The 23801-nt window shown below is 30.8% G+C and overlaps 1 protein-coding gene across 1 annotated transcript in view; it reads right to left on the reverse strand.

The window, feature by feature from the left end:
• Window positions 1–23801, reverse strand: part of LOC136980488 (thrombospondin type-1 domain-containing protein 7B-like) — a 63971-nt gene that overhangs the window by 34827 nt on the left and 5343 nt on the right. The window contains exons 5-22 of the mRNA XM_067276613.1: window positions 23504–23749; window positions 23327–23427; window positions 23100–23258; window positions 22823–23031; window positions 22548–22743; window positions 22270–22462; window positions 22083–22198; window positions 21793–22011; window positions 21517–21723; window positions 21278–21454; window positions 20857–21032; window positions 13339–13466; window positions 13097–13244; window positions 12760–13020; window positions 12584–12695; window positions 12354–12499; window positions 12128–12286; window positions 9076–9175 (exon numbers count right to left, since the gene is read on the reverse strand). Of these exons, the coding sequence (XP_067132714.1) occupies window positions 9076–9175; window positions 12128–12286; window positions 12354–12499; window positions 12584–12695; window positions 12760–13020; window positions 13097–13244; window positions 13339–13466; window positions 20857–21032; window positions 21278–21454; window positions 21517–21723; window positions 21793–22011; window positions 22083–22198; window positions 22270–22462; window positions 22548–22743; window positions 22823–23031; window positions 23100–23258; window positions 23327–23427; window positions 23504–23749 (3053 nt within the window). The remainder of the gene's footprint in view (window positions 1–9075; window positions 9176–12127; window positions 12287–12353; window positions 12500–12583; window positions 12696–12759; window positions 13021–13096; window positions 13245–13338; window positions 13467–20856; window positions 21033–21277; window positions 21455–21516; window positions 21724–21792; window positions 22012–22082; window positions 22199–22269; window positions 22463–22547; window positions 22744–22822; window positions 23032–23099; window positions 23259–23326; window positions 23428–23503; window positions 23750–23801) is intronic.

A 23801-nucleotide genomic window follows, 5' to 3' on the forward strand; every position in this document is an offset into this window, starting at 1 on the left:
CTAAATGTTATCGTGTTAATCGCTATTTGTTATAATTCTACGTTAGTTATTATTAAAGATGGTACCGTGAGAAAACGGCAAATAAATTATTGATAATGAATAAATGTATGAATTATAAAAGTTTAATTGTTTTAAACATGTCCGTTTAATGTAATACACCAAATTTTCAATAATTGTAGTTTTATTTCTTTTTATCTTAGTGTTTTCAATTGGTGATTATTGCCTGTTTAGCAGTCCCAAAATGATTACAATAAGCGGATTCTATTGCCGAATATAGAGTATGTAATGCTTTAGGAAGACAATGAAGTAACTCTCATTGACTTAACTATAATTTTGAAGCTCTAGCAAACAACCGAAACAACTTTTGAATGAATAATCAACAAAAACAATATAATTGTGTTAACTGCTCTTGCCGTGAAACTGTATTACAGGTATTATCAATAAATAAGCAGTGTTTTCTACAGTTTTATCAGTTTTTATAAAAGGTACAGTATACATTTTAACTACTATATAGAAAAATTACTTCCAAAATCTTCAGAATAATATTTTAGTAAAATATCTGTTACATATCCCACGTTAGGCTTTAGTTTGTCAAAAACATGGGGGAATATGTCCCATTTTACACATATAGGAATAGCTTTAGTAACGTAAATAGTGACATAATCCAATCTGTTTAAAAATATTCAAACAGATTGGGGTCCCCATATCGTGGGGTTTTGCGGAACTTAAAAGTTAGTTAAGCCTTTGCTATTGTACTATTGCTGTAATGTACAGTACCTGTACAGTATATTCTCAGCATTTCTCATCGTTTTGCAATGCTCTCTACATTTTTAAAATATATTTTGTATAAATTTTAATATTAGAAAAAAATTAAAATAAATGCTTAATGTTACCTATGGTTCCAAAATAGCGGATCGTCTCTGATTCAAGGGAACAGAAGAAAGAAAACAGTGGGGACGTACTGTACATGTACAGTACGTTCTAACCTAACCTATTCTAATAATTTGGTTGGTAATAATTATGGTAATTTATTAGAAAAGGTTAGGTTAGGTTAGGTTAGAACGTGCGTTACCACTGTTTTCTTTCTTCTGTTTCCTTGAATCAGAGACGAGCCGCCATTTTGAAACCATAGGTAACATTAACCAAATAAAATAAATAAATTTGAATATAATATTTGTATGTCATTTTGTTTTATATTCAATAAAGATTAAACTTTGACTCCTCGTAGTACATAAAATAGTCTACTATTACCGAAATTTCAGATTTTTTTGTAATATATTCTATGTCAGCTTTCGACTGTATCATTTCAATTTTCTATAATATGTTTGCATCTTTCAAACATTTCACCAGTAAAAAATGAATGAAGTCAATGTAACTTATATACAATATATATATGCATATATTATATGTATAGTACACTGTATATAATAATCGCTGTATGATTTTTAATTTTTACACAAGCATTATAATATCAAAAATTAGTTTGGTGCATTATACAGACAAACCTGTTTAATTCAAATTTTCGGAGTAATAAGAAAGCAAATTTTTACTCTTATATTTTAAATTTAAATGAAAAAGTCATCCCTTCGTTACTTAAAACGTATAAAAAACAATAAAATTTTTGTTCGTGCTTATATTTAATAGCAATAAAATTGAACAATACACAAAAATCACACGGTAGGGATCTCGATTTCTATCAAATGTCACTGTATAAACAAGTAATTTAGGCTATGAATAGATAATGTGGATATTCTTACTACACTGTTAATCGTGTTTGTTTGAACTGAGTTTCTTGCCAAATTATTTTCCAAAGTAATGAAATTGAAAAGCCTGGATAACGCTGAAAATCAGAGCCGTAACGAGCATTTATAGTGCCTTGGGCAAATCTTTCATTTGGCAGATAATTCGACACTATTATCCACAAAGTTCATTACGACTGACATTATTTACAGCATCTGGATAATCGTTACATTACCCTCTACACCACAATGGCTCTTCTGACAGAAATAATAGAAAAACTTAATGAGATGAAAACACTGATCTGTGTGTTTTGGATTTTTATTAGTTAACTAAATGGCTTTCCAATAATCATACATACCATCTTGGCAATCAAAACTTTTTTTTCTAAATATGAAGAAGTAGAATCTTTCCACTTAATAACAATTAATTAATTTAAAACAGTAAAAGAAACTAAAACTCTAAAACAAAGTATTCGTGGCGGAATGATTTAAAATGTCAGTGAATAAAGTAATTTAATAGATAATAGTGTGAAGATGCAATTGAGGAGTGAGATGGTGTGGAGAAGAATAGTTTAAGCAAATTGAAAAATAGAAGCTGTAGAAAATTGAGAACGCATCTTTATGAAATTTCAATAGCAATTTCATGAAGGAGATAATTTACGATCATTTTCAGAAAATATTTATAGAAAGAAATAATCATTTCTTTCTATAAATCATTTCTTTATGGCATTCTATAACCGATAAGAACAAAGCATAAAATTATTTGTTATTTAATAAGGAAAATCAAAATCGGAAAGAAAACTATTCTCTGTGAGATGCAGATTCATAGTTTTACTAAAATCGGTTCAGTCAAAAGTTTTGTAAAAATGTCTTTGTTTATAAATCATACGTAATAAATTTTCAGAATGCCATAAAGTTGAACATAATGGAGATTAATAGCTATTGGATAATGTAACAATTTATATACAGATTCATTCTTTCCGTCTTAAGAGCGCTAAAAAAAGACTTTTACCATTCCCATTATAGGTTTGACCGGGCGGGCCCATTATAAGAATGCCAAAGGTGAGTGAAGGATCCAAGACATCTATGAGAGATTCCTTGGGCTCCTTGGATTCGATCTTCGGCTCCTAGAGGAGCAAGATGGAGCCTTTATCATTTCGGTCATCCGGCAATCAATGTAAACGTGTGATTGGGATGTTAGCTAGAAAATATGTACTGTACGGCAGCACGACAATGTGTGAAAACCTATCGTCGTGGGAATTCGGATTTCAACATGTTTCTGTCTCCAAAATATATTATATCATGGTCATGATGGATCGGAGCATCGTTTTCTTATCTCTTATTTATCCAGGCCTATCTTATTGAGAATCTGCCTTTACTAATTGTGGCGGTCATAAAATCTATAATAGGGATGACAAACTTATGACACTTTTGAAGAAAACTCCTGCACGCCACGTATCAAACGAATGTATTTATGGTTTACTATAATATATAATATTTGCAATAATAATTATTAATTATTGCGAATTGTATAGGATACTTCAATTACTATAGTATTAATTATAACACTTCAATACGAAATAGGGCCAATTCCGAAATCGTTTCAGCAAATTCATTCTAAACGACATTAAAATTACCTAATTTAATTCTAATTAATATCAATCTGTTTCTTATTTTATACGAATAAAATGAGTTACGAAGTTGACATGATAAAGAGAAACATAAAAATGAAACAAAGTGAACAGAATTATTCCACTTCCTGTAAAATTTTATGAATTTATTGCTTCTATACTTGAAATGATATTTGAAAAAACTAAATAAACTTTACAACGAAAAAGATATCGTGGATCGTTAATCGATAATAATGATATTCTATACATATAAATTTATATTGACCTGACTGATTCATTGACTCACTTGCTGACGTGAAATATTTTGAGTGCCAGCCAACTTCTTATAGAAAAATAAAATGGTGTTGTCGAAAGGAGATTTCTCGTACGTTACCAGAAAAATTCAAATTTTTAAAGTAGTAAAATACTGTATTTTATATTATACGAAGCATCAAGTTTAACACCGAGCGCTTCAAAACTGTGTATTTTAAGCGAGGTATGGCTATTTTTAAAACTGTTATTATTATTATATGCTTCGTATTATTTTAAATTACAATGACTTTTGCCTTTATTTGACAAGTATTTAACGTGTTTTATAATACTGTACTTTTATAAACAGTATTGTCTTGATATATATAACATCAATTATTATTATTGCTTTATGTAGCCTTCTAAGAAGGTCTTTTAATGAAATCAGTGCGGATTCGATTAGGTTCACAGGGATTGGGATCAAAATCTCGAAACAATAGAAGCCCTATATTCTCATTGTTCTAATGAAAACTTTTATGTTTCTTGAAATTTCGAGAGACTTTCTATATTGACAGTTTTGTATCGTTTAAGCAAAAAAGAGCATAATAGAAATTTAACATATGTTTAATGGTTGGTTTTACAGATTGTTATCTGTGCCAAAAATAAAATTTGCTTTATAATAATTCATAATGCATTAATACACAATACTAGACTGTGTAATCTACTGGTATATTTTAGGTCTGTACAGTACCTTTGTAAATCTACCTATGCATTGGTGAAATGTGCGTTTACGTCAACCACATTCGAATTCAAACTTTTCTTAGAACAATCCATAAATTTTTAATGATTAATTAATTAACTATTATGTTTATAATCATTTTTGAGTTTAATTAACTTATATTTAAAAAAAAAATCAATTACTTTCATTCTATAACCCAGCTAAAAATTGACAGGTTTCATTTCTCTTCCCGTTATTTCTGACGTTTTATTACAGCTAGTAAATAAATAAAAAATATTGGAACATATCAGGACACAGCATGAATTCAGAAATAAACTCACAACTCTAAAAAACAGGTCTAATCTATTTATAGTAATTTAATGAATTTTCTACTTATAACACAATTATTAATGAATTGAACAGAATATTAAAAATGAAATTCATATCTTGTAATGATTTCAATTCTAAATAAAATAAAAATAGATAACATTCATTTTTTTTTTTTTTTTGTAATATTTAATCACTGGAAACCCACTTCAATGTTTCTCAGTTAAACAATTATTTTTGGAAAAAATCCCAATTAGTTTAAGGAAAAAGCTCGATTTAAAACAGCTTGTTTTGAGCTTTTTAATATAATTTAACTAGATTGCTTTTAAATGAAGTTATCAATTTAACAGATAATTATAATAAACTGTTTGAAATATTATTTTATGGTTAAATTTACCCATGGTAGTCAAAATGGCAGCTCGTCTCTGATTCCAGCAAACAGAAGAAAGGAAACAGTGAGGATGCACGTTCTAACCTAACTTAACCTAACCTATTCTAATAATTGGTTGGTAATAATTATGGTAATTTATTAGAATAGGTTAGGTTAGGTTAGAACGTGCGTCCTCACTGTTTCCTTTCTTCTGTTTGCTGGAATCAGAGACGAGCCGCCATTTTGACTACCATAGGTAAATTTAACCTATTCTATTATATCAGATACGAAACAAAATAACCTCGTATTACAAAGGAAATATTTCAATGGATTGAAAACTTTCTCTAACGATATTCAGAATTATAATAATGCTAAATTTAATAACTGTTGATAATAAAGAATTAATTATTTCAAATTCTACATTCTTTATTAACCTTTATTATAGGTTCTAAAATGTAAGAATAATTGTTTTGAATTATCATTACTTATTTGATTAAAATATACGTATTTTAAATTAATTTTATAATAATCATTTTCAGTAAATCATCGATTAATGTTGCTGCTAATGACTATTGATTGTTGACAGTTATTTTATTAAGATAGATGGTCGGTTAAATGCAGCAATGGTAATGAAACTTAACACTAGTAAAGTCAGCAAAGTACTTTTCGATTCGAAGCACTCGGGGAGTTTAGACACGTTGTACAACGATTAAATTTGTGATAGGACAATAATCTGAACAGAAGCGAATGTGTCATTACTTTATCGATTGAAAGGTGTACTATAGATTTAGGGATATTTAAATACATAGAAGATAATTAGAATATACATTTATCTATTCATTTCTTAATTTTATTTGTATTTACTTATACTTAAGATAAAAGCAAACTCAGTGCAGGGTCGACTTTATATAGGTTCTATGTTGATTGTAAATGAATATTTCCTAATTTTATGGCGATTATCAACAATATAATTTAATTATTGACAAAATTAAAATATAAAGCAATCATTTGTATTTTTAACGATTTAATTTTTGAAAATATCATAAATTATACGGCATTATTTGCTCAATTTTATAATTGCCAACGTTATAATATGATTTTATATTCCAGAAAAACACAAACTAAAATAACGTTCTACGTGTTCACATCGAGCATAAAAAAAATTGAATTAAGATACTAAAAAATAATCAAATTATACCTTAAGTTAATGATATTTACAAATTACGTTCTACGTAATTTAATTTTAGTTGAATTTATCGTAACAATTATTTTTCAGGTAAAGTACAGTACATGCAAATTTTCGCTACACCCGCCAATTGTCGTATGGGTAAAAACCACTGAACACTGGCAATTGATCTTGAGTTTGAGCCCGTTTACGAGTTAATGATGTCGAAATGGCATCCGCAAATAAATATTAAAGGAAGAAGAATAAAGCGACTATATAAATTGGGTTAATGTTACCTATGGTAGCGAACATGGCGGCTCGTCCCTGAAACAGTGGGGACGCACGTTCTAACCTAACCTATTCTAATAAATTACCCCTATTCTAATAATTTTCTTGGCAATAATTATGGTAATTTATTAGAATAGGTTAGTTTAGGTTAGAACGTGCGTTCCCACTGTTTCAGAGACGAGCCGCCATGTTCGCTACCATAGGTAACATTAACCATAAATGGATATAAATGTAATTTCTTATATAAATATCGACAAATAGTATTCTTTTTACGTAATTAGTTACGGTCTTTGTTCACCATAAAAGAAATATACTTAGATATATACTAAGATTGTTTTATTTTTACTGTTAGAAAATGAATGCTGCATTGTCTGCTTGTACTAAGGAATAGACACGTTCCGTGATCCAGATTTTCTACTCAGAAGAACGAAATCTGCTGAGATTATTCGTAGAATAATTCTTTCCGAATAAATAGCAATATAGAGGAGATTGTTTGAGTCGTCGAATAGACCGAAGGCTTTAAAGAAGGGCCTATTTGTTTTTTTATGAATTCTGAGGAAGAATTTAGTGTTTATGATGATAACTTTTACACATAAGTAACGTGGAAAAATTTTTGATTCCAATAATTATTGTTAATGAAACACGGGTGTATTATAACCTAACACAGAGCAAATGCAAAATTCGATGTAAAAACATACATCGTCTTAAGCAAAACAGTTCATAGCCTGCTGCTTTCAAGTTATAGTTGACACTCTTTTGAGATGTGGAAAGAGTTGTTTTGGTTTATTCCACACTTAAACGGAATTCAGTGAAAAGTTTCAAATTTCTGAAAATTCTTTACTGAACAGATAAACAATTTATTGTAATTCATAGCGGGCACGGAAGCGTAAAACGAAATCCAAAAGGCGTGATTCAGTTCGAAATCAATACCCGGTCTCATACCACTGAAAAAGTAAAGAAATGCATTCAAAATATGGAATTTGAACTTTTAGACTATTCTCCATACATTCATTATCTACATCTGATCTAGTACCTAAATTAAGATCTTTGTGATCCATTAATACAAATGTTGGGAGTCAAGAAGTTTTTTTCAAACGAGGATGTCGTCGACATAGCGCAAGAAAGGATGCACGCAAAACCAAAATCTCTCTCTCAGAAAACTGTAAGGAAGTAAACGAAGTATGTTGAATTCGAATGATTAAATACAAATCTTCCCCCTCCCCAAATATTCCTTTTTGTTTTGGTTTTTACATTTGTAATTTAAATCCTTGTAATACTATTAACGATGGTTTGTCTAAAATGTAATAAAGCAACGGTTTCATTCGTTAAAAATGTTTTTTATGGGTTTAATTACAATTATAAATACATCGAATTCTGGATTTTAATTAAGATAATGGTAAATTTGAAATTCATTTAGTGTTACAAATAATCTATTTTTAAAAGAAAAGTGCAAAATCGATTAATAAAATGAGAAAATTCAATAATAATGATGCTATTTTATGGAAATAAATTTTAAGATTGGCAAGACATATTTGAATTTAGTCTTTTTTTAATAGCAATTGTAAATTTGTGAATATTTTATCTTGACATTTATAAAGTGGTAATTTAATAAAGAAGTCGATAAAAAATTTAATATTCGATAAAAGAAATTTTATTGATATCGATTGTTGTCGTTATCAGAAAGCATCGGTGATTCGACATTGTCGATATTTCAGATAATAATAAACCATTAACACTTTAGTGGGAAATTTAAAAAGGGCCTATTTTTGGCAGCCCATTTCTCGAATAAAAGCGAATTTTAAAAAACATTTTTAGAGGATTTTACAAATTTCTTTAAAAATAATATTTGATAAACATTGAGGCAAACATCTATAATTAAGTTTTCATTTACTTGATAATGCGGGTTTGGATATAAAGTAATCTTATTGGCATTGAGAAAGAAAATTGTTTCAATTCGTACAGTACATCAGAATTATATAAAATACGTCATACGTACAGAAAAATTTTATTGTTCTATGTTTGCATCAAAGATAAATCTTTATTTCACTGTTGGCTACAAGAAATTTTCCACCAAGTACTAAAAATATTATTGATGAAATAATATACTACAGAAGTACTATTGTATCTACTGTGTTAATGTAATTATCACTCCTATGAACTAATGGAGTTTGAAAAAGAGTGAAAATTAATATAAAATTCTTTGCATAGATATAAAAATTTTAAGTATTAATATATTAAAAGTGGCTATGATCGGAACAAAAATGCAGGAATATAGAATTAAATAGTCTACGCTAGATTATTTAATTAATTCTATACTGACAACAAATCAAACAAAGCACAGAAACTAAAAATTTGAATATTGAAAAGGAACATATAATTTTTTAAAAATAAAAGATGATGATAATCATCGTCATCTTATTTATATATTTTATAATATATTGATATTATTTAATTCATTTTTGATAACATTTGAATTAAATTATGATAAAATGTTAGTTCAAGTAGAGAAATTGATTGACGAATCGGTAAAAGATTGGAATATATCGTATAATATTGCTTCCGAAAATGAAAAATATGCAGAAATTTATAAAACGTTTATAAAAACTTACCGATTTCTTGTTTTAGGCAGTTTCTATGGCAGGGACTCCACGATGACCACGAGGAAAGAATGCATCCCCCGGGACAAGGCACGTGGCAAAGTTTGTTTTCCTTTATACATAAGTATATGAATACTTTATTAATTGTTTTAGAATGCAAAAATACATTAAAATGTATATATGTAGGCCTATATATATATATTTTAATTTTCATATATATGTTACAGTCAAAACCCGTTTTTAGTTAGAACGCGTTTTAATTAGTTGAAACTAGTTTATACTGGATGTCTTTGTTAAAACCCGTTTTGTCTAGTTAAAACTAGTTTTAACTCAAATTCATTTTTGACTAGCAGTTAATTCTAGTTTTAACTAGACAAAACGGGTTTTAACAAAGACATTCAGTATAAACTAGTTAAAACGCATCCTAACTAAAAACTGGTTATGACTGCAACATATAGAGTGATTCGGGGTAAGATGGTAAGCGGGGAAGATCCCTACTTTTTGATATTTTCGAACGGTGACGTCAGATATTGTCATGTGTTTGTATGATGAATCGTTGGGCCAATATTGAGTGCGGAAAGCTGTAGTTGGCTACCGTTATCTCATTTTCTACATCCGAGAAGAATAAAAGCAAGATAAGAACGAAGTTTTTGTTGCGAAATGTCTCTAGAATCATTTTAAAACTAAAAGTTAAAATAGAATTTATTAAAAATTGCGGAATTAATGTGTGATGTAGTTAAGGTTCTAAAGTTTCCATTGTGACCTACCGCCGATCCCGATCAGACATGCTAGAACACGTACAACGTAGGCATCTTACCCTGACAAATAGAAAAAATGCCACATTTCTCATGGTAACATGCCTATTTTTTGTTAATTGAATTCCAATATGCCTATTTTTAATAAATTTTTGTTTTCTCGTTTTATTGCAGGATATGCATAGAAATTATATAAGGACTTCTCAAAAAGATTTTTGCACTGAAAAAAGCTTTCAGCTCGCTATAGAGCACGTTAGAACGAGCGGAAACTTAACAACACTTATACTGCGCTGTTATACTTACTACGAAGTACATTGTACTACATATGCAATAAATTAAATTTGGTTAAGATATTCGAAAATTAATTTTATGCAATTATATTTGTTATCTTACCCTAATGGCATTTGGCATCTCACCCGGATACTTAGGGTGAGATGCCTAAAATGCCAGACAGTAAAAAAGTCGTCATTGCAAACACAATACACAATTATTTTCATATACTCCAAAGTTTTATTTGAAAAACATGCTCAAGAATATGATATTTTCGTTAGAGGCCTCCAAAACCAAAATTATCGCTATAATTTCCTTTATAAGCATAACGTTAGGCATCTTCCCCCGAATCACTATACATAACTTTATTTCCCCCAAACATATTTATGTAGCTAAAATTAGTTTTAACTAATGTTAAAAGTTAAAACTAGTTTTATCTAAAATCAAAACATGCTAAACCCGTTTTGTCTAGTTAAAACTAGAATTTACTGCTAGTCAAAAATGAATTTGAGTTAAAACTAGTTTTAACTAGACAAAACGGATTTTAACAAAGACATCCAGTATAAACTAGTTTCAACTAGTTAAAACGCGTTCTAACTAAAAACGGGTTTTGACTGTAACATATACATGAGAAATATTTTTAAAAAATAAGGAAGCTAATAAGATTGCTGTCGAACTTTTGTGAATTAAAATTAATTTATAGAATAATTTATTTCTTATTCTTATAATTAATTTATTAAATTAATTATAAGAATCGTAAATGAATAAATAGATTCATAAATATTAAATAATATTTAATTTATGAAAAAATGATATATTAATTGTATTATATCAGCGGGTCTCAATCTTTCTTCACTCGCCTACCACCTGAGCCTTCTGTACTAACAGATAACACCGGTGGTACTGTACGTGTACCACTGGTTGAGAACTGCTGTATTATATACTAATTATTTTTAGTTTTAAATATTAGGGGAAATTATGACCCGTAAGATAAATTTCTGCAACTGAATAGCTGAATAATTACAATTATAAATAATATTTCATTAATATTGATAAAATATTTTTAAAAACTAAAACAAAAACATATAATATATTAATTTGTATCTTATTTACAATCATATATATTTTTATAAAATACAGTATTAATACTATACTTTATTTAAAAGCGGTGAAGCACCTTTAATTAGTTACTGCAGTTATTTTAATATTCATAACAAAATTCTACAGAAAACTAACTGTTAAATATTAAAATAAGAATTCTATAAATTTAAACCTTATAAACTAAATATTAAAAGGGGGAAAACTAAGATTACAACGATAAAAGCGACAAAAAAAGGAATTAATTCCGTGAGTTTTTTCCAAAGTAAACAAGTAAAAAATAAAATATTACTCTTTAATGCTTACTTTAGTGTTAAAATTCAACAAAAAATACGTAGAAAATAACATATGTTTACGAGAGGATTCTTTGTATCAAGGACACAAGAATTGTCCCAGAGGATTCAATATATTAGATTTAGATCAAATAATCAATCAATTAATTCGATAAAATCATGTTTCTTTCTACTTATACTACTATCTTTATCGATCTTCACGAGAGTGAATAATAAAAACAAGCGAAAACGCAAGTACCCTGATAAACTCGCTCTTTCAAACAATAGAACGCCTGTACACGACTTAAAGAAAACTGAACGGCCATCTCGTAGCCCGCGGCATATAAATACTTCAGTGTAACAACTATTAAAATAAATTTAATCTTACCGAATATATTTATTTTTATAAAAGTCTTATTCAAAAAACAGGAAAAAGGGAAAAAAAGGAAATAATAATATAAATTTCAGTACAGCAATTGCACCTACGAAAAACATAGTCGAATTTACGATATATAATACAAAATTACATATTTACGATGTAAAATATGTAATTTTGTATCCTTTATCAGATATAAAAAAAAACGTTAAGAAACGAGTTGCGTAACTTTTCCGGCAAAAAAGTTAAGGTTGTAAAATGTTTTAATTCGTAAGGATAATTGATTTTCTCACCTTAACGTCAAATACTTCTTCCAACCAACGCTCGTCCATCCATCCTCCGATGGATTCTGATATATTGATAGTTAAACAATAACTTTTATGAACAGTTACTCCGTCGGATCTTATACAGTTAACTTTTCTGTTGGTTATTCCGTAACCGCATTCGCCTTCCTTAAAAAATTAAGAATTTCTGTAACAACTTTTATAATTTTAAATAATTATTCACGCACTTCCTTACGTTTAATAAACAATTGGACCAATCTCCAAGCGACCAGTAATAACAAGGCTGGTGAGGACAAGGCATTCTCTGTATGACGTCGGAAGGACAAGGTTTACCGGTTTTACTGTGTTCCTGTATAACAGTTCTGGTTCTCCATCTTTCTCCTTTTGATAATAGAAAATGGCACACAGATTTGTAAATTCGTGGGTTTTTTTTTTTTTTTTTTTTTTTAAAGAAGAGGTATTTACCTTTGGAAGCACACGGCTTGCATTCGTTGTCGTTCCAAAAAGACCATTTCGACATTTCGCAATCAATGGGACAATCCACGAAACACGGAGTGCTTATCGAATGAGCTTTCAGCTAATTAATAAAATTTAGTTATACGTTAGTTTCAGTTTTGTTTTCTGAAATGACTCGACCTCACCTGACGACAGTGATCCGGACTGACGATGCTTCCGTCGTTTCGTTGACAGTTGATGGCTCTATGGCTCGTACCCCATCCGCAAGAAGATTCTTCGGGAAGAATACAAGAACTCCATTTTCCTATTTTCCATTTGTAAAAGAAACAGTTGGTCTTGTGGCAGGCTTCTTCCTCCGTCAACGTTGGGCATTTCCTACCAGACGAAGGTAGAGCCATCCTTAGCACGGTTCTATTTCGATATCTTTGTTGAAAATTATTACATGGCTGCATAATGAGAAAAATTATTATTACGAATTGAAATTAAAAAAAAAAAAAAAATTAAAGTAGAAGAACATCTTACTTCACTGCACTGCGTCCACGAGGACCAACTGGAAACTACGCAGTCATCCGGACAAGGAACGTGACAGGAGACACTTTCCACCGGTTTACTCAAAAGGCAAAATTTATCGTCAACAGTCCGAGAAGTCGATTTATTTATCTTAGTGCAGCTGAAAAGCGAAGATACTTTACATATCTAAATTCGATTCCTTTAAGCGTAATACTGTCTAAATGCAGGGATGTGAAATTAAAAATCTATTTTACCTAAATACTGTTGTTTGAACTCCTTTTCCGCAGTCTTCTCGAGAAGAAATCACTCTACATTCCGACCATCCTCTAAATATCCACTTGTAATCTTCGCAAGCTTCTTCGCAGATACTTTCTTGAATTTCCTGCAAAACCTTTTCATTTAATAAATAATTTTTGTTAATATAATATTATTTTTATCTTGGGGAAATCGTGTTTTATGTTTTCTTTCTTGCGTAGACACAATGTAGTGACAGTTGATTTAAAACACTGGGCAAATTTTCATCCTTTATTCGGTTGGAACGTTTTTTACATTGCGCGTTACATGCTGTGCTGTTTGTACACATGTATTTGTAACACGTACAGACAATTTTAAGGTACGTCTTATGGAGTGTCGTGTTTATATTTGTGTCGTATACCTCCCTTGTATGCTATTGTATTGTTTAATTTAAATATCTGTTGTACTCTTTTCTTATGTAAAAAACATCTTTTTTGTTGTTTAGTTGGCTGAAGAGGGGCATCGGCCCGAAACGCGCAATGTAAAAAGCGTTCCAACCGAATAAAGGATGAAAATTTGCCCAGTGTTTTAAATCAACTGTCACTGATTGTCTCTACGCAAGAAAGAAGGGGAAAAAACATGATATTATACTTTTTCATTGTTACAACGCTCCAAACAATGAGATAATTCCAAAAATATTTTGTGAGAAACACCAGGAAAAACAAAATAATTCTATTATGTAATCGAGGCATCTATTTCAGTTCACATAAATTTAAATTGTATGACACTGTTTCATTATTATGAAGTTTTATAAATGATTTTTATTGTTTAAAACATTAAATGTAGAGGGAGAGAAAATTATTAAGGCAGTTTATCTATTTTACGGCTGCATTTTCCGTCATGAGTTATCCAGATGGCCGGATGACCGAGGCGGTTAAGGTTTCAATCTATCGCCGTGGAGAATCAGAGTCGAATCCGGGAGAGCAACCCCAAGGATGATCTATGTTAGATACGTCGGGCCTCGTCCCACACTACTCGTTCGCTCCCATTGTAAGCCTATCTGAATTTGCAATGAGTATGGAAAATCCTCGTGGTGCTCACAGGGAGGAAAATGTCAAAATTAAAAAACAACAAAAAAGCATATCCGTATTATATAAACATATTTTTCTGACTTCTGTATCTATGTATACATCAATCTGTGTAATTAAATACGTTTATTTTCTCATTCACATCAATATAGTTCTTCGCTCTGTGTTTAAAAAGTGATCGATCTTATCTAAAATATACATTTTTAAATATTCGTGAATTACCCTACTGATCTCTTATATCTCTTACCAATTTAAAACGTTATAATACTTAATTTATTTAATATCAAAAGTACCGTAATGTTCGCAACCTCCCTTTCTGTGGAATGCATAATTTTCCTAAATGCACGGATTGAGCGTGAGATGCCTTTCGATAACATTAACCGAAGAATTATATAAAGAAACTTATACTACTTGTAATATTTTTTAATGCATAAACCAAAATTCACAAAAGCATTATAAGGAAATGCTTATGCACAAAATATTAATAGATTTTTATTAAGTAATTTATAGTAAAATTTATATAATGAGATTTTTATATCCCATTCAGAATTTTGCCCTTCGTTTGCTGGAATCAAAATACACAGAAAAGAATGCAAAAGAATTGAGATATTGAAAAAACATACAGAGAAAAAAGGATAAATGATCTCGAAATCCAATCGAATGTACAACAAAAGTGTTTACTCCAGAAGTGTTTACAATGGTAGAAAGTATTGCGAAGGAAAGATGTTATCATCTTTCCTTTGCAATACTTTCTACCATTACTTTAGCGTATTTCTCTCCTGCCAGAACTTTGAGTTTATGAAATACATTAGATTTTTACTCTATGTTACATATTTGGAAAAGAATATTTTATGTATAATTGTTTTATATGCATTATTAGATCTAGGCAGTTAATGTAATCATAGTATTAACATAGCATTATTGCTTTATATATTCTGTTATATATTAAGGAACTTTATATTAGACTATAAAATTGTTAATTGTATTATCGATTGACTGTGAACGACATTCGAAGAGATATAATTCGAACAAACGTTATATTAAGCAATACCGAAATAATTTACTTAATAATTAATTTACAAAACAATGAAAATGAAAAATTTTAATTATAAAGTCACAATTATTATTTTTAAACCTTCTGAAACAGAAAGTAACAGACTTACTCCTATTGTGCACCAAATACTTAATTAGTTTTAGTTCAATATAGAATTTAATTAATTCTTCTTATTGGGTCATTATATTTAAGTAAAAGATTGAGATGTGATTAATTAAAAAATGAGAGCTTCGTTCTTTCTCTGTCAATTGTACAAATTTACATGACGGAGGCTTATGAGGGCTCCGCATAAACAATATTCCTTGCTTAAGGGCTCCGATAAAACAACATTCCTTGCTTAAGGGCCCCACAAAAACAATATTCTTTGCTTAAGGGCTCCGAAAAAACAATATTCCTTGCTTAAGGGCTCCACTTTACCAAGAAGTTTGAGAAATGCTGGTATAGCGTAATTTACAGCTGATTAGCAGTTACGTCTAGAAGTATATTTTTCTATAAGGATAAAAATCCGATTTTTATTCCCTACTTTTGTGTACAGTATCATCTGACCACAACTTTTGTGCTGAATAATACTGTATACTTAGTCTATATAAATGAAACTATTGTTGTAACTCAAATTCCATAAAAATGTCAGTTACGACACTTGTGCTCCAGACAATCGATACTGTCGAACGTATTTTAATAAATGTAACTGTCATACACTAGCCAATGTATATGCCAGTATTATCGGAATTGCAAGACTGTCGAGAGCTTGTATAGAGTCGGGGGTGAGCGTTTCCTTTTTACCTCTTCGTGGGTCCTTTTAGCCAATGTTTTTCCATTCTTTCTGCTGTTATTTTAATAAATGGAATACGTAGGATATTTCTTTATTAATTTACGAGTAATTAGTCGTAAAATTATCTATTATGAACATTGTCACAATGCCTGGGTGCAATTTTTAATTTATTTATTTAAAAATATATACAGTAGGCCTACTCTCAATTTTAGTAATATCTTGCCCCTGTATATCATACTTTTCCTATAAACAATAGAGTTATGCCGGTCGTCTACCTAAAATTTCTGGAATAAAATAACGTTAAATCCAGAAGTTCCCCTAAGCTTTCCATATCTGGTCTCGACTTTCATCTATCTAATCCCGCTATCGATATTAAGGAAGAATAGGAAGACAAAGGAACACAGTGGGAATTTACAGGTCTACAATTTAAAAATTAAAAAACCTAATAATTTTATAGGCATGGAGACCACTACGAATAGACGTTATCATAAAAGATTTCTTGGTTAATGTTACCTATGGTTCCAAAATGGTGGCTCGTCTCTGATTCCAGCAAATAGAAGAAAGGAACATGGGGTTATAACCTAACTTAACCTATTCTGATAATTTTGTTGGTAATAATTATGGTAATTTACTAGAATAGGTTAGGTTAGAATGTGCGTCCCCACTGTTTCCTTTTTTCTATTTGCTGGAATCAGACGCGAGCCGCCATTTTGGAACCATAAGTAACATTAACCTATTTCTTTTATTGGCTGGATAACGATAGAAAATTTTTCACCGTGTAAAAAGTAGATTTTGTTCTATTTGGTTATGTTTAGTTTTTTGCAAAAATAACAAAAAAATAAATTTATCTCTTTTTGTTTTAGTCAACAGTTACAGCTTTATTTTATGCATGTATGTTTCTAACCTAAGAAGAAATATAAATACAGAGGAATAAAAAGAGAACCGAAAGGACCTGCGACCAAAAGAAAGAAAGAAAAAAAAAATCATTGCGATAAAGCTATTATTTACGCGTTGCGATAAAAATCGAAACAATAAAAACATCAAGAAATCTCGGTGAAAATTATTTTGTAGAAAATCGAAATGAAATTGCTAAATATAATCGGACTTAGACATTTTCAAGAATTTATAATTCTGCAATTTTTCTCGGAATCTAACACTAGATGAGTTAGAAATTTTCAAGAAATGATGGTGTAATTTATAAAAAAACAAAACAAATAAACGTTACACGAAATTACTTTCTAAATTATTATTATTATTTTTTACAACAATAAGAAAGATTTCAATTATTTAGATGTTGAACATATTCTAAAACAGGAAAACTTCAGAGCGATGATGGAAAAACATTTCTGTTTTTCTGAATTTAAACCAAGAGAAATTTGTTGACTTTTCCCTATCCCAACAACAATTAAATCCTACAAGGTGTTCGTAATACGATAAAATTGCTTACTTAACTGAACGGGAAATAAATAAGGAAAGTTGAAGACTAGAAAAATTGTATAAATCGAATAATCAATAATAATGTTATTCGAAACAAATTTTGTCAGAATCATTTCTCAGTCCTTCAGTATTATTATAAATTAAATTTGAATGCAGTTGGAACCAGAAAAAAAAAAGAGAGAGAGAGAGTTTCTAAAGAAATTACTTAAGCTAAGAATCTCCTTAAAATATGTTTTGTAATTTAGAAATTTTAATTAACCATTTTTTTTATTAATTAAAACTTTCATTAAAAATAGCGTAATAAAATTAAATCTTCGTCTTAATAGTATATTAAAGTTTTTTTTATGTATCAAAAAAAAAGAAGAATAAATAGTAAATTATTCTCAATTCTCATTTTAACTATGATCGAGACTAGTAATATTATATTCGTGATATTTCGTTATATAAAATTAAATATATAACGAAATCTATATATTTTTATACACCATAAAAGTATGGTTTCAGCGAAAATATTTTAGGAAAATATACAGTAACCAAAGTATTGGCATTTCAAAAAGAATTCTTAAAGTTTATAGACACGCTCGAATTACTACTGAACCTATAAAAGTCAAAAATAACAAATAAAAATATACTAAAAGATTATACAAAAATAAAACAAAGAAATGCAATATAAATTTCACCAATATTCTTAAAGAAAATTTCAATTTTGTAATCAAAAAATTATAATTTAATTACATACAATTCGAAAAGATTGTAGACCTATAAATTCCCACTGTAATCCGTCCGTCTTTCCTTAATCTCGAGAAAGGAGGGAGTTAGATGAAAGATGAGACAGACGTGGCAACCTTAAGGGCAGTAGGTTCCGATTAACTGTATAGGAACTTCCGACGAAAACCGGAAGGCATGTTATTTCAATTGGAAAAATTTCCCCTGAAAAGAGTTAGATAGATGACTGGCACGACTCGATTGCTAAAGGAAAAGTATGATGTACAGGGGCAATACGCTTCTAATTTTTAAATTGCTATTTTAAGCTAGTGGTTCTTAATTCAACTTGTGTTATTGTGTAAATTTGCTAAATATTATGTTTGGAAAGAAGCGCATATATCATACGTATTTTTATTTTAATAGATGTATTTCTATATAACTAGTTTTTTTTCTGTAAGTTTATTTTATACATTTAGAAACATTATTCGAGAATGACTCCACGACCTTTACCTGACTGGAAAAGGGGTTGGTGGAACAAAAAAAAAAAGACTAAGAACCCTTGCTTTAAGCATATTTTCTATTACATTTCTATGCAAAAAAAAGTGTATTGTGTGTTTCAATTTTTGGGATTTTTCGGACACAGTGGACCTTCGAACATCAACAAATACAAAAAACAAAAAATTAAGTTTTCTTTTGCCATTTTGTGATAATTAATAAAAGGTTTTTAAATAAAATATTATAACGGAGCCATCAAAATTAAAAACCTTTTAGCCGGGAAAGTTAGACAACTCGTTGATAATTTTTTTTACTGGTTTTGTATATTGAAGCGTTGAAGTGGCCTTGAATCCAATGTAGAAAAACTATTGTTCCTGAGATGTGTTGTGCGAAAAAAGCCGTATTATGAAGACATTTATGTTTATTCTATTTTATTGAATATATTTATGTATAAAGATACTTTTACATTTCGTTCTTTTCGTGTGTTTTAGGATCATCAACAACAGAGGAGACCTTTATTTTGGGATTTCGCTTTGTCTCGATACATTTATTTCATACATTAAAACGATAAACAGCCTGAAAATAAAGGTCAACCTTGATGATTTGAATGTGTATGAAAAGGACGACATGTGAAGACATCTTTATTTTATTTTGGGATATTTCTTTTGTTTTTGTAAATTTTAAAGATTGTATTTTTTTTAACGCAAACAAATCAGAATTTCGACTCGTTTTCGTACAAAATATAACTTATTATAAAAATCTTTAAATTATTTAAATAGATAAATTAAACAAAACGGGATTATTTCGGAGTAATTTTCGTTTGAATCTACTTTAAATCTTATAACAAAAAGCGTGATTTTGCATTAATTAGCCTACTTTTTTGACAGTTTGGATCGCATCTATTTCTTTATTCGGAATTCTATCGATTGTAACCTACCTTCTTCACTCACGATCCTTATACGCTTGTTTCGTAAAGCTTTATGAGAAGTTTTTTTAAGTTAAATTATTAAAAAGTCCCAGCAACGAGTTGCTTAACTTTCCCGGCAACATTGCTTGTGGCGCCATTTTTTATGATATTTTATTTAAAAAATAACTTTTTAAATATTTTTAACTATTATAAAATGGCAAAAAAACATAATTTTGAGAGTAGAGATGGGTTTTATAAAAATAAAAAGTTGTGCATGCTGATAACGAGTAGAATCGTCATTATGTCCGACTCCACTCAGACACACGACCCGTTTTATTTTCCCACTCGTCGACCGTTAACCACCAAAATTTAATAGCATCAATCCTCATAATACACAAACCCCTCCCTGCAAAATTTCAGAAATTTTCGACAAAAAGCACAGGAGTTTTTAAGCTTCAAAAGGGGCGAACAAAATCGTTTTCCCAGCACACGCTAACACACACACACACACACACACACACACACACATATATATATAACACACATAATAAATTATATAGATCTATACATGGCCACCGAGAGCTTGTACGAGATCTGGAGCACCCTATCTGATCCTTAGCGGTTCCTATTTGCCTTTTTTTCAACAAATAAAATATATAATTTAGAACGTTTCTTTATTAATAAGAAGTCTTAAAGATTTTATTCTTTGTTAGTAAAAATAACATTAATTTATAGGGTAGGAACCCCTATGGGCTCTAAATTTCCAACGGCCCGGAGGGAAAAATCACCAGCTTTCCTTCCTCTCGATTTTTCCTGGTTATATATTACTTCCGGGTGCCAAAAATTCACGTCACGCCTCTATTTTGTTGCTTTCGTTAAGTTCGAAACTTCCGTAAACAGTTCTTTTAAAACGTTAAAATACAAAGCTATTTTATAAAGTATTAAATTATTTTTTGAAAGAAAAATAGTGTAGATCTAACTAATGGCTTGGATTTTTTCCAAATTATTTTGTTAAATATTGGTTAAGCAAACAGTATAGGAAAACACTTCTAGAAATAATATATTAAATTCGAATCCTACACTATCTCCATTCAAGACGGGACAGGGCCGACCCATTTTGTTTCCGTATTTAACCACGTGACGTTGTCTGCGCCTATACCCTTGTCCGCAAGAAACGTTACATTGAGTCCATTGGGTCCACTCTGACAACTGGCAAGACTCTGGACATTCCACCAGACACATGTCCCACGTTACACCTGAAACAGATAAATCGACGAGTCAAATATCTTATCTCAACAATTCAAAATATCCTATACGAATAAATAGAAGCGAAATAACAAAATTAATAGATAAAGTTTATTTCAGAAACTTTAAAATGAGTTGATAATCGTCTTTATAAATATGGAGAGGGTCGTTAGCGGGTCACTCGTTAAATGTTTATCGACAAAAGCGGATGCTTTGATGTTACATTAATTAAATGAATGGTTTAGTAAACTTTTACCTGTTTGTTGGCATAAATTCACTTGGTTGCCTCGAATATATTTTTTTCCATTTCCGCAGGTAAAATCGTTCTTTTCGTCGATGATGCATTTAGACCAATGCCCTTCGGGAGGAGCTAAAATCTCCGGTAAAATCGGTGGTAGAGTTTCATTCAAAAGCTCGTTATCACATTTTCCTCCTACAGAATCAAAATTTTAGAAAGGAACAGTTGCTAAAAATATAAATTCTTTCTCTATTTACCTATAATTTCTCTTATTCTAATCTGCTGTAAACAAACATTTGTCTTGTTTTCTCTCCATAGAGTCCAGGATGACCATTCGGAAAGATCACACGATTTGTTACAAGAAACGTAACACGATCTCTCCGCAATAGGAGGTTTTCTTGTAGATAATGTTAAGCAGTTATGAACAATCACTTTCTTTCCATCGTATCGCGTACAGATTACTCCTAAAGTTAAAGACTCGACTTAACAAAAAGCTGTGTTATTTAGTAATTTGAAAAGTACTCCACACTTACTTCTGGTTTGATAACCTCTTCCACACGTCGCTTCTTCTGTCAAAACGCAACCGCTCCAAGCTCCAATGTCCCAACGATATGCAGAAATCGTATCATTTAATCTCCTACATTCGTCGTTTTCGAAATGGCAACTTGTGATCTCTTCCAATGGTTGAGGACAAGCCATTCCTCCGAAACGTGGATGTTGCAATATATATCGCTTTCGATGCTGCACAGAACCTAAAATATTTAATATTTTAAAATGTGTTTTATATTACGTTCAAATATTTGTAAATACGTTTAAAAACAACCTGGTTTGCAGTCGTTAGGACAAGGAGTCCATTCCGTGAAATTACTAGTTACGCAGTCCACAGGACATGGTACGAAACAAGATTGCTGAACAAATGGTTTAGGTTCTGGCATACATCTAATCAAATATATTTTTTAAATTTAATTTTAAACTATTTATTTAACAGCACATAAAAATTCGGAACGTACTTTTCTTCCGGAACTAAGGTATTTTCATGGACGCAATTCACGTAACGATTTCGGATCCCCTTTCCGCAAGTTCTATCTTTAGGAACTTTACACGAACTCCAGTCGGATTTCTCCCAATTATAACCCGAACAACTCTCGTAGCTACAAAATTCACTCTCGGTTAAAGTATCAGAATCCGGACAAGGTTTGCCGCCTGAACAAAATAAATAAATAAATCATTGGTCAGTCCTTTATAGTTCCGCTTTGAGATGAAATGTCGATTTAGATCGATGCATGACCTGGTCCTTCTTTAGCCAAAACGTTTCTGTGTCTGGTCCTTTTCCCTACAAAAGTAGAATTGGTACAATCGGTCGAACAGTGAGTCCACTCCGTCCACTCCGCCAAAACGCAGTCTCTAGGACAGGGTATGTAACAGGGAGCGATGAGTTTTGGAGGCAAAACGTATCTTTGGCAAAGAGATGGAGACACTTCCACCTATTCAATCGAATTTACATACATTTTAAATTATATTTAACAAAGTTTAAAAGAAATAACTAAATTGCCACAGTCTTACTCCAGTGGGAGTAACGCAAACAGCTTCTCTGTTTCTGACCCCTTCTCCGCAGGGTTGCGTGGCATCGCGTAAGAGACATTTGCTCCAATTTCCAGTCAACCATTTTACCACCATTGGCTCGATACACGAATCAACTTGCACCAAAGCGGGACATTCGAGTCGGTCTTCACTCGGTTTCAGGACGATTTCCCTCCTCCTCTTGCGATATCCTGTACGAAAAATCTGGCTGTCAAAACGTAACGTTTCTTTAGTTATATTCCCCATTTCCGATAATTACCTCCGAAAGATTTTCCCGTATCTTTGTCATCGAAGGGTAAGCAGACACCCCACGACGACCACAAAGATACCTTACAGTCTCTGGGACATTCGAAATTGCACTGCTGCGTGGAAGACGGTTTGGGTTCTTTACAGAAAGAATCTCCGACTGGAACATAATCTAAGGAGAATTTCTAAAATTAAATTTACGATTATGTCGAACTAAGACGATAAAATATTACAAAATACCTTCTAATCTTACACAAAAGACGTTTCTGATTTGCAGTCCTCCTCCGCACCAATTTTTGTACGGTTGGCAATCGTTCCAAGTAGAAGTTGACCAATTATATCTAAGGTAATAAAACACGAGCCGTAAATCTCGTATAAGGGAGTATTTACATTGCTACAACATCGAAATTTACTCACAGGCGACTACAGGGTGGCAGTTTGTCGACGAGTCGACGCTTTTCCGTTAAGTGAGGACAGGATGCTCCGTCACCTTCGGCAAGACGGATCACTTTTCTCCTTCTCTCCTTTATTTCTGGGTGTATTTTTCCGGCAGAAGTGACACATCCCGTCTTCACTAATATCCACTCGCTCCATTCCGTGACGTGGCAATCTTCCGTCACTACGCAACTCTCCACTGAGATGACGGATTCGTTCTTGCAACGTCTCGAGAGAAGACGTCGACACTTTTAGGTTGTCGCATTATAAATTTCCCTAA

The sequence above is a fragment of the Centruroides vittatus genome, unplaced genomic scaffold (genome assembly GCF_030686945.1).
Source record: "Centruroides vittatus isolate TY-2023 unplaced genomic scaffold, ASM3068694v2 contig_7, whole genome shotgun sequence".
Lineage (NCBI taxonomy): Eukaryota > Metazoa > Arthropoda > Arachnida > Scorpiones > Buthidae > Centruroides > Centruroides vittatus.